General features: G+C 41.4%; 1 protein-coding gene across 1 annotated transcript in view; it reads right to left on the reverse strand.

Annotated features, from left to right (window-relative positions):
- Positions 1–12171, reverse strand: part of LOC145400192 (bridge-like lipid transfer protein family member 3B) — a 265439-nt gene that overhangs the window by 189323 nt on the left and 63945 nt on the right. Inside the window, exon 7 of the mRNA XM_080272706.1 lies at positions 4136–4367. Within this exon, the coding sequence (XP_080128832.1) occupies positions 4136–4367 (232 nt within the window). The remainder of the gene's footprint in view (positions 1–4135; positions 4368–12171) is intronic.

Raw genomic sequence — 12171 nt, forward strand, 5'->3', positions numbered from 1 at the left:
TTCATTTATGCAACAGGTCAGCTCTGGAACTGTCTCCCTCTGTCTGTATTTCCTGCTGCCTATGATCTCCAGTCTTTCAAACGCAGTGTGTCCAGGCATCTCAAAATGATCGGATCTTGAATTTGGCTCTCTATTGTATTTTGTTTTTCTCTTGGAAGGAACTGTTACTGTGGGCCATGGCCTTTGGTTCCTTCTTCCTCGCAAAAAAAAAAAAAAAAAAAAAAAAAAAATTCATGGATCTGGAGAAAGCATACGACAAAGTTGACAGAGAAGGATTTTGGAAAGTTTTGCGCACATACGGTGTAGATAACAAGCTGCTAGGTGCCGTCAAGAGTTTTTATGATGGTAGTGATGCATGTGTAGGGTTTAATGGGCATCTAAGTGAAGTGTGCACGATCAGTGTAGGCGTGCGACTAGATTGTGTGATGTCCCCATGGTCACTCAATATATACAAGGAAATGGGTGACAGAGAAGCAAAAACACGAATAATGGAGAGGGGGATGGCATTGGTAATGAATGAAATATCTCAAATTTGTTGTATGCTGATGATGCACGGCTACTTGCAAATACCAGACAAGAACTTGTTAAACTAGTGCAAAAATTTGCTGATGTCTGTGAGCATTGTGCCTTGAAAGTAAATGAAGAAAAGAGTAAAGTGATGGTTATTGAGAAAGAAAGTGGCACCCAGTGTGATGTTACTGTGAATGAAGAGAGACTGCAATTGGTAAAAGAGTTCAAATACCTGGGTACAGTGATAGAAAGGAGAGGAAAATGTGCAAAAGAAGTGGAAAGTAGAGTGATACAAGGAAGGAAAGTAGCTGGTGCAATGAAGGCCTTGATAAGAAACAGAGGCTTGAGTGTTGCGGCTGCCTGAGGCTTACAAGAAGGAGTGTTAGTGCCAGCTTTAACATATGGATGTGGGACTATGGTGTGGCATGTAAGCCAAGAAGAAAGTGGAGGAATATGGTGGATGAGTGTGTGAGGAAGAAAGGTTTGGAAGTCGGTGAGGCTAGGGAACCGACAAGAGATCAAACTGGCTGGATGAATGTTGTGAAGAGAAATGAATGATCAGGGATTTCGCACCCCTTTTTAACTTGATAGCATCCAGAATGACTATTGGGTATGTTTATGTGAAGCTACAGAATGTGGTAAATGTTTTTGGTATACCGGACAGAGCCTGGATTCTAGGGGATTGAATGATGAGTAAATGGAAGCGTGGCCCATTGGACTGGGCAAACGTGGGCTGTCTGGATGCTGCTACTCCTCACCTTGCCCTAGGATGGGAAAGGAGGATTGGATGATGATGATGACGATGATAAAGATAATGCTGCATTACACACTGTATAGCAGTGTTAGATAACAAGCTTTAGATAGGTGCTGAAATCAAAGGCTGTTCTTGAGAGAAATATACTGACATGACAGATGAATTATTAGTGCAGAGCCAGATATTCGTGTTTATCCATATATTTTTGACTTCAGACGCAGAAGGACCCTGGATGGTTTGACTTCTGTAATGTTTGTGTAAAAAACATCCTCTATCCTTACATGTATTTAATTTTTGGAACTAAATATCATATGCAACCCTAGACATGGCTGTGTCCACAGTATGATCAGCCTCTCGGTATACACTCCCTCTATACAGCCACCACCATGTCAACTATTTCATGGCATCTCTATATGAAAAGGCTACTTAAAATAATTGTGCAGAAAAGGTAAATAAATTTGATGTCTGTGCAGAAGGGTGGATATAATAATGATATCTCTAAAGAAATGTTAGAAGGAAAATGAAACAAAATCCTACCCAAGCTCCCACAATTTATCTGTGTCAATGTTTACCAACACTGGTAAAGTCAAAGCAACCAGGAAAGTCATAGTAAGTAGTCCAGTGGCTTCCTGCCTGAATAACCTCATGCAGTCTTTGCGTACCGAGGAAACAGTGCTGTTGATGGTATGCTGATTTCGTCTGAACAGCTCCCACTTGTCCCTGGTGTGCTGGAGGAGGTGGGCCCGTGTCCTCTCATTCTCTGGCTTCCACACATTGGCAATCTGGGCTCACAACGTCTCAATGGCTATGCACTAATGTTTCATCTGTCACATCAGTATATTTCTCTCACAAGCCAGCCCTTGATATCGAAACCTATCTAAAGCTTGTTATCTGACACTGCTATACAAGCTGTAATACAGCATTATCTACCAAATCTTAACTCCTTTATATCATGCTCTGAATGAAAGAAAACAGACAAATAATGTGACCACCACTTTGCATTCATTCTCCCTCCCCTACCTACCCTCCCTCCCCTCCCCTACTCTACCCTCACACCATCACTTGTACCCCCACCCACCTTCCCTTCTCTCTCTGGCCCCTCCCTCTCTGCTGCTCTTACTCCACTGCAACTTGCCGTGATTAAGGAGCCAGCCTGAGGCATGGGGAACCAGAGTACAGGTAATTATTTATGACCACAGCTGAACAGAATACAGAATCAACTATAACTTTTATTATTGTATAAAGGGTTAAAAATTACTTCAGGAATACAGATCAGCAATTGCCAACTTCTAAGACTTGCTAAACTAAAAAAATAAAACCAACTAATCTAAGTCAACAAGATTCTGCATTGTGCGGTACAATTACACGAGGTAACTCCAAGCAGCTGACTTGGCACAATGCTCTGGGAAGCAAGCAGGGAGGCTAACATGGGAAGTTTATGAATCTGTTGCAGCTGCCAGTATGTACAGGCCTCTGGCAGATACTTTGAGATAGAGAACACAGCAGAAGATGAGCCTCCACCCTCATAATGAACATTTTTCACTGTCTCTATCCACTCCCCTTTTCTCTCTGAACAACTAAGCACCTTAAGCAAGAAAAAACAGAGACCTGTTAAGAATCTAAACCTATCTGTTTCAAATGGCAGCTTGATGAAGACCAGAGTTCATTAACAAGGGTAGAGGATCAACTTGAGCTCAGTTTTGATAGTATGGTCCTAAGTTTTCACCATGACATGCAGGGGGAAACCATTTCCTCTACTAATGCTGCATTATACTCTCTTACCTCCTGCAAAATTCATAGAAGCATGTTCAAAGGAAAATTTTATTGTAATGCCTTCTGTAGAAAACACTGATATTTCTTATCAGATCTAAGTCTATGAACAGTACAACAACAAACAACAATAAAATTTATCCTGAATGTAATAAACATACACCAGAGAAGCTTAATAAAGTAAGTGAGAGGAGTGAAATCAACCTTAATATTAGTCCATAACCATCTACAGTGTTATTAATGCTGTGAGATTCATAAATCTATCACAAGAAGAAGAGATGATAAAGAGATTATCATTCAGTATGTGAACAGGCATATACAATACTTGTTTTTATTATAATCATGCAAAACATGAGCAGACTTCCAATGATTTTCAATATTTGCTGATATTCCAAGAAAAAATTTTTCATACTACTTTTCAAATGGTATGAATTGCTTACGGATTCCTGCAGAACTACTGGTATGATATAATCAATGGATGCCCTTTTTCTTTTGCTTGGAAAACAGGTCAAATTTTATTAACAGAAAAGTCAAATCATTCACTTTCCCAATTCCCTAAGGTGAATTACATAAACAATTGTACATATATCACACATAAATGTGCACTATACAGTTTAACAAAGCATCCACAAGTCATCCAATTTTTTTGTGGTTCTGACTTTGCCAGTCTTGCTTATTCACTGGTCAGTAAACCATCTCAAATACACTGTTTCAAGGTACAGTATATTCTGGGATGATTAAAAAAGTCTGACACCAAATTATCAGAAAATATAATTTGAAGAAACATTCTAATATCTGGTTGTTTGGGGGTGTTACCAAGGGATTTTAGGCAAACATATTGTTAAATTATGGCTGTGGGGGCCCTTTTAGGTGGATTTTCTTTATTCACAGGTGTCTGATCCTAAACATCTATGAAAAACCAATGACAGCTGTATATACTAATGAAACAAATTTCCAGTAATTTAGCACAGCATGACTTTTCCTGGCAACCTTATTCTTCCAGCAGACTCAAGAGCTTCTCAGACAAAGAACTAAAGTCCCCTGCATTTCATAAAAATGTACTGAAGCAAGTTTGTGAGACAAATAGTAACTAAAACTCACGGCCAGGGTCATCACAGAAGTGAAGGTCGATGCGCTCCGAGTAGAAATGATATGATGTTTCAAACACATCGTATTTACTGAACACCTTGACCATGCTGGACTGTGCTGCAGCTTGCTGTGACTGTCGACCTGAAGAGCCTCCCCCACCCCCACCTGACGTGCTGCCTCGTCCTCCACTACTGCTCCCACCTCTTGCTTGCTGGGATTGTTGGGCTTGGAACTCCGGCAAGGACTGAAAAATGTACACAGCTCATTCACCTTTCATTGATGCCAGTGAATCTGCAGTAATGAAGCTGTTAAGTGGGGTAAATATCATCATCAAAGTATTAACTTCATCATCATCATCATAACTCAAATTTTTCAGTACACAGGATCAGGAAACCATGAATGTGATTCCTTGATTTTGTCACGAATTCATGAGATCCTATTATTATGGGAACTCTTGAACAAAACTGAAACTCCACAGAACTCTGCTCAGTCAGTTAACTACTTGCATTTGCACTCATATGTGAAACAGAGTTTTTCATAATATTCGTCAGGTATCGTGAGTGATTGTCTTTATGTACAGACAGCACGTTTCATTGTGCGATATTTTTTGTGTAATTATCATTCCTCCACCTTGCCTCTCTAGCCGTTAAGTTTGACCTCTTTCCAGAACATTTTCTTACAGTCCCTCCACTTTACACTCAAATTCCTTCCAAATTCCTCATCCACTCTCTTCTTACTCTCTCTTACTAATCTTTTCACCTCTCTCTTTCTTTCTACATATAACTCTCTCTTCCGCCTCTCAACTTCTTCCACGCCCCTATTTCTCATCCATTCATTGTATGCTTTCTTCTTTTGTGCCACAGCCTGTCTCACCTCTTCAGTCCACCACGCTGTTCCTTGCAGCCCCCCCCGTTTTCTCTTCCTCCCACACACCACATCACATGCTACACATATTTCTTCTGTAAATATCCTGCACACACCTTCCACATCCCCCATCTGCTTCAATTCATATTTGCCCAATCGTTCCTCCACTTCTCTCTTATACTCTGCCTTTTTCTCATCCTCTTGTAACCTTTCCACTCTCCTTGCAACTACTCCTTCCTCTCGTCTTTCCCTTCTTCTATTCCTCCATCTTACTTGGATCCTAATTCTGGCCACCACCAAGTGATGGTCAGAAAGTCCATTCCCCCATTCTCTATAAGCTCTTGCATCCATTACACATCTTCACATCCTTTCATCCACACACACATAATCAATCATTGCCTTCCTTTCATTCAGTTCACCACCCACCCTTCTCATCACTCGCCATGTATACCTGTGGATCATTTTATGCCTGAAGAGAGTATTGGCTATCACCAACCCCCTCCCAGCACAAATGTCCACTAACGCACTCCCATTCTCATCTATCTCAGCAGGCACACCCCACTCACCAACTATTCTATCTACCTTCACATTCCCTACTTTACCATTCATATCACCGATCAAAAACACTCTCTCATTCCTTTCAAACTTTTCCATGCACACTTCCACATTTGTCCAGAACTCTTCTCTCACTCTGCTTGCACGATCTTGCATTGGCGCATACACACACACAATCGCCCACATTTGTATTCCACTTTCAACTTTACCCACACAATCCTTGACCCAAATGATCCATACTGTCTTATGCTCTTCTTCCATCTTTTACTCACAACTATACATACTCCTTCCTTTGCCCTCTCATTCTCACCTACTCCTGCACATATAACCCATCCATACTCCCATTCTCTCACACTTTCTCCACTCCATTTTGTTTCAGTTATCCACATACAGTACATCCACTTTCGCACCCTCAAGCACCTGGACAATCTCTCTCTCTTTCACCTCATCATTCGCTCCTCTTACATTCCACGTTCCGATAACCATGTCCTTTGTCCGGTCCTTGGTCATCATCGTTTGGTCAGTCCTTGTCCGAGGCTTATTGTTTGTTTTTTTAGTTAGTTGTTTTCCGGGGAGGGGCACTAACCCTCCGCCAACCCTTTTAGTCGCCTTTTACGACAAGCAGGGATACTGGGGGAGTATTCTTGAAAACCCCCCCTATCCCCAGGGGGTAAAATTTTTCTATGAAGAATTTCATTTTGATGGGGTGTAATGTCATGAATTCAAAAGATCATATTATGGCAATTTGTGACATTGTATATTATTATGGGAACTCTTGAACAATACTGAAACCACATAGAACTTTGTTCTGTCAGTTAACCACTTGCGTCTGCACTCAGAATTGAAACAGAGTTTTTCATAATATTCATCATGTATCATGAGTGACTCTTTATGTATAGACAGTATGTTTCACTGAACGATACTTTTTGTGTAATTATCCTTCCTCCACCCTGCCTCTCTAGCTGTTAAGTTTGGCTATGCCTACTTCTGGTGATCATGTATTCACTATGTGGCTGGCGTGAGAACATTAGTTAGCTGGTGTAGAGCTGCCACAGGAAGAGGACGTCACGAAGTGCAGAGAAGAAAGACCCCATCTTAGCGGCTACAGTCTCATGCAGTTCTACGGTCCCCGCATCTCCCCACCAAGTTGGTGATCGGCAACAGTGGACATCAGCAGTGTGAAGTGCAACGCCTTGAGTAGCAGAGTTGTCCAGTCTATTCACAGCCACGACTCCATTTTCTCCACTGACCAGTATTTTCTTTCCATGTTTTCTAGGCTTAAGATTATTAGCAAGTGTGATCGAGGAACGTGAGTGAGTGAATTTACTTTGCTTGATATTCTGAATTTACATGCTTAACCTCCAAGGTCCTAAATGGCCCTGTGGGGGTTTGCGTACTTTGACACCCTGGCCTACAAAGCCCGGTAGAACAATTGCAATAAAAAACAGCATTGAAATTTTCCTGTTTCTTACTTGATGTAACCTACTCCAAGACTATCCCAGGTACGAGTTGAGAGGGAGGGAGGAGGGCTCTTGACCACCAACAGAGTGCAGGGTGAGCCCGCCCCTGCCCTGTCTCTCCCAGTGCCTACCCCCTCAGTCAATGCCTTATGTGACGTGTCCTACTCTTTCTACCCTTCCTACTGCCATTAGAGCAAAAAGGTGAGGTTTGGCTGTAGCAGTAACTCCCCTCCTGCCCCCCCCTCCACTCACCTTACCCCCCTGGCTTGGCTGCCAAGAGACGTATCCCTTCTCCTTCCTACTTGAACGTGCAGATAAAGGTGATATTTCCAAACTCTACACTCCCTCCCTCTGGAGATTCCTCACCCTCCCTCCACCTTGCTCTTTTCCTCCTCTGTGTTACTCCCATACACCTTTGTGAGACGCATCAAATGAAGATTCATTTCCCGACTTTACTGCACTTTATAAATCTAAAATAAGATTTTGCTTTTATTGTAGCAATACCTAGTGTATGTACAGTAATATGTGTGTATGTTATTAGCCCAATATATTGTATATTATTGGAAATTTAAAATGCATTACCATTTTTTTCTGTGGGTTACGTCTCTATTCCACTGCTTTTTACATCTTTAGCATTGTAAGTATCTATTTTCCTAGGGTAAGTGGAGCATTTTTGCACATATAATGCCGCATTATACCTTTATGTTGCAGATATATCATGATTTTTTTATTATATTATCATGTACATAGTACTGAGTTCATTGATGAATGTATCATTCTATTTTTTGCATGAATTTTTTTCCAGGATTTTTTTTTTTTTTTCCAGGATATATTTTTCATTCAGGTTTAGTTAGGCAACGTTCATTCATGTCTAGGAACATAATTCACCTTGAATTTCGTGAGTTTTGACAGGTGAGTCATCGTAATGAGGACATTTTCTGTGGCATACCTCCCTTATCAGGCTGGGAAGGGTAACTATTATTTTCTTTGCTGCGCTGCTGTGCGAAAACTACTAGGACAATTTGGATGAGACTTACATCTTCGAGTGTGTAAATTCTTGCTCTTGAAATACATGCCATACACATTGACATTTACAATACATGAAAAAACACCCCCCCCTTTTTTTTTGCATGGGGGGGGGGGTTGAGCAAATTGCAGATTTTAGGGGTTAAGTTCCCTTACAACGTAATTTTGTTTTTGTAATTAATCTGGACAGCCTGTGGAATGCATATAGGGACAACTTAGTCAGAAATGCTAAAAGTGGTGTGTAGTGTGGCAAGAGTAACAACAAAGAAGAAAATACAGCATGGTGGGATGGTAAGGTTAAGAGAGCAGTCGAGGAAGAGGAAGAAGTGGTTCAAGTGGTTACAGGACAGGGGTTCAGTTGAAATAACAGAATATACTGAGAGCAAGAGGCATGTAAAGAGACTAGTGGAGAGGAAAAAGAATGAGGTAAATCATGATCTAGGAAGAAAAATGAATGCAAACTACTGTACTTTGAAAATAGGAAGTTATTCTGGAAAGAGGTCCGGCAATGTAGAAGTGAAAGTGGAAACATATGTGATGGTGTGAAGGATGTAGGTGGTAGATTATTAACCCATGGGGATGAAGTAAGGACCAGATGGAAAGAACATCTTGAAAGCCTGATGAATATGAACAGAGAGAGCAGAGAGGCTGTAAACATGACTGGTTTTAGGGGTGTGCAGAGAAGGAATGCAGTGCCAGGAAATGTGACACTCGCACAAGTGAAGAGTGCTGTGAAGCGGCTGAAAAATGGGAAGGCAGCTGGGGTTCATGAGGTGTATGGAGAGATGGTTAAGTGTAGTGAAGAGAGTGGAATGAAGTGCTTGTTGGAGATACGTAAGAAGGCATGGATGTGTGAAACTGTGCCAGCAGAGTGGAAAAAGGCTGTGACTGTACCCCTGTACAAAAATAAAGGTGAGCGAAGTTAGTGAAGAATAATCATGGCATTAGTTTATTGAGTGTGGTAGGGAAGGGATATGGAAGAATTATTATACAGAAAGTAAGAGAGATATCAGAAGTCCTACTAAGTGATGAACAAGGTGGCTTTAGGAGTGGCAGATGATGTGTGGATCAAATATTTGCAGAGAGACAGATAGCAGAGAAGGCTTGTGAGAAGGACTATAAAATGTTTAAGGCATTCATGGATCTGGAGAAAGCATACGACAAAGTGGACAGAGAAGAATTGTGGAAAATTTTGCGCATGTACAGAGTAGATGGTAAGCTGCTGCGTGCTGTCAAGAGTTTTGCTGATGGTAGTGGAGCATGTGTAAGGGTTAATGGGCATCTAAGTGAATGGTCCATGATCGGTGTAGGTGCAATAAGGTTGTGTGATGTCCCCATGGCTCCTCAATATATAAATATGGATGAGGTGATGACAGATGTAAAAACACAAGTAATGGAGAGGGGGATGGCATTGGTAATGAATGGTGATGGATGGAATATCTCAAATTTGTTGTATGCTGATGATGCAGTACTACTTGCAAATACCAGAGAAGAACTTGGTAGACTAGTGCAGAGTTTTGCTGATGTCTGTGAGCATCGTGCCTTGAGAGTATATGTAGAAAAGAGTAAAGTGATCGTTATTGAGAAAGAAGGTGACTCCCAGTGCGATGTTACAGTGAAAGGAGAGAGACTGGAACTAGTGAGAGAGTTCAAATACCTGGGTACAGTGATAGAAAAGAAAGGAAAATGTGCAAAATATGTGGAAAGCAGAGTGACACAAGGAAGGAAAGTAGCTGGTGCAATGAAGGTCTTGATAAGAAACAGAGGTTTGAGTGTTGCAGCTGCATGAGCTTTACATTCAGGAGTGTTAGTGCCAACTTTAACGAATGGATGTGAGACTATGGTGTGGCATGAAAATGAAAAGTCAAGAGTAAAAGCAGTGGAGATGGGACTGCTGAGGTATGTGCGTGGAGTACAGAGGGTGGACAGGATATGAAATAATGTGATTCGTGAAAGATGTAGACACCAGAATCAAAGAGATTGTACTGAGATGGTATGGTCATGTGGAGAAAATGGATACCAATAAAATGTGAAAAAGGTATATCCGAGCGAATTTAAAGGAGGGAGGAGGCGAGGTAAGCCAAGGAGAAGGTGGAAAGATATGGTGGATAAGTGTGTGAGGAAGAGAGGTTTGGAAGTCGGTGAGGCTAGGGGACTGACAAGAGATCGAGCTGGCTGAATGAATGTTGTGAGAAGAAGTGCATAATCAGTGATTTGGCACCCCTTTTTAATGTGGCAGCGTCTGGACTGACTCTATCGGATACGTTTATGTGATGCTGTGATGCTACAGAATGTGGTGAATGTTTTTGGCGTATCCAATTGAGCTAGGATTCTGGGGGCTTCAATGACAAGTGAATGGAAGCGTGGCCTATTAGACCGGGCAACTTTGGGCTGTCTGGACATTGTTACTCCTCACCCTGCCCTAGGGTGGGAAAGAAGGTTTGGATGTTGATGATGATGATGATGATGATGTAATCTAATATACTATAGCAGTAGCTATGTGTGTGTGTGTGTGTGTGTGTGTGTGTGTGTGTGTGTATTTTGAGCAGCTGAAACTATACATTCAAATTGCACCAAAACTGGCACAGAAATCGCAAAAAATTCGCTGATGTGAAAAAACTTGGTCCCATGATGATTGAAAAACGTTTACTATACAGTATTTAATGAGCAATCACATTTTGACCAAAAAACGCTACTCCCGGAGTCCGGGATAGGATTTCCGTAGATTTTTTTGCCCATAGGTAGCACTAAGATATACTATAGGCCTAGCAGTAGCCGTGTGTCTGTGTGTGTATTTCGGAATTGCGTTCGGACAACTTGGGTTCCATTCCCGAAGCTGCAAAAAACACAATCAATTGATTAGCTGCAAAAAATCCAAGTGACAATGTTACATTAGAACAGCATATAAACAGACCATCATGGGACCTTCTATGTCGCCTTGACAGCCAATAGTGACAACATTACACTAGAACAGCACATAAGTGCGAGAGCCCTCCGCAGGAGCAAGTGCGAGGGGCCCGAAGGGCCCACGAGCACTTGTTAATAAATTCACAGTTCTTTTCCTTGAGCTCGATTAAATCTAACAATCGTGTTTGACATCTCCATATTTTTATATAATTTGCTTACTCTCAGTTTGCACAAACGTTTCTTATATTAATCACAACTGGTAGTTATGCCAGTTCTTTGATATTAATTTATAAATCCATTGTGCCAGCCAGGAGTTAGCACCAGCAAGAATCTGTTTATTATTATTAGTATTAGTTACCAATTGCCAAGGGTAAGGACCCTTTCTCAGAGGTCAACAGTATTAATCCGCCACGTCCTGGCAGATTTTTCACCAATGACTCCCTCCCCCAATCCCGGCAGATTTTCGAAAAGTTTTTTTTTGGCTAAAACCTCCGATTTTTATGAGAAACCGAAAATTCAGAGAGAAAGTGCTCAGTCGAGTTTATAAATATGGTAGAAGTAAGAGTACCTTTACCTTGTTACCGTGTTCTCTCAGGCCAGGCTCAAGAGAAAATGTTTTCTATGGGAGGGGTAGCTATTTCAAACCATTCATAACTGATTAGATATTTATTTATTTGGCACGAATTTATAAGTAGTACAAGATTATACTGGTTTTCAGACAATAATATAGGTGATATAAACATTGTTCACTTACCAAAAACATCAACATAAAGCACCTTCTTTTATGACATTACCGCCTCATCACTTCTGCTTGTTTCTTCCTCTGACTTATTTCTTCCTTTGTCCTCCACCTCAGGAATCACTTTCGCCTTGAATTTTGTCATTGGAGAGAACGTGGTGCGACATGTCTTTACTGGCCAGATCACTGCTAACAGGTGAGTTGCCGAGAAAATGGCATGCGGGGGGGAGGGGGGTCAGGTGGGGCCAGGCATTATCCCCACCTGGGGTTGGGTAGAGGAAGGTCTCTCACATAAGCCTACCAAAAATCACCCAAGAAACTTGAAAAGTGTGCAAATGACGGACCTCGCAACTGCAAAACATTTGGATACGTCGTTGGGTGTCACCATGACAAAACGTGGTGACATATCCATACGTCGTCGGGATACCTCGGGTTAACAATTCAGCATTCGTGAGTGATTAGTTTCTGCTGAGTACTGCTGAGAAAGTTTATGAAAT

The sequence above is a fragment of the Coenobita brevimanus genome, chromosome 51 (genome assembly GCF_032717465.1).
Source record: "Coenobita brevimanus isolate Jiangsu-jjx chromosome 51, ASM3271746v2, whole genome shotgun sequence".
Taxonomy (NCBI): domain Eukaryota; kingdom Metazoa; phylum Arthropoda; class Malacostraca; order Decapoda; family Coenobitidae; genus Coenobita; species Coenobita brevimanus.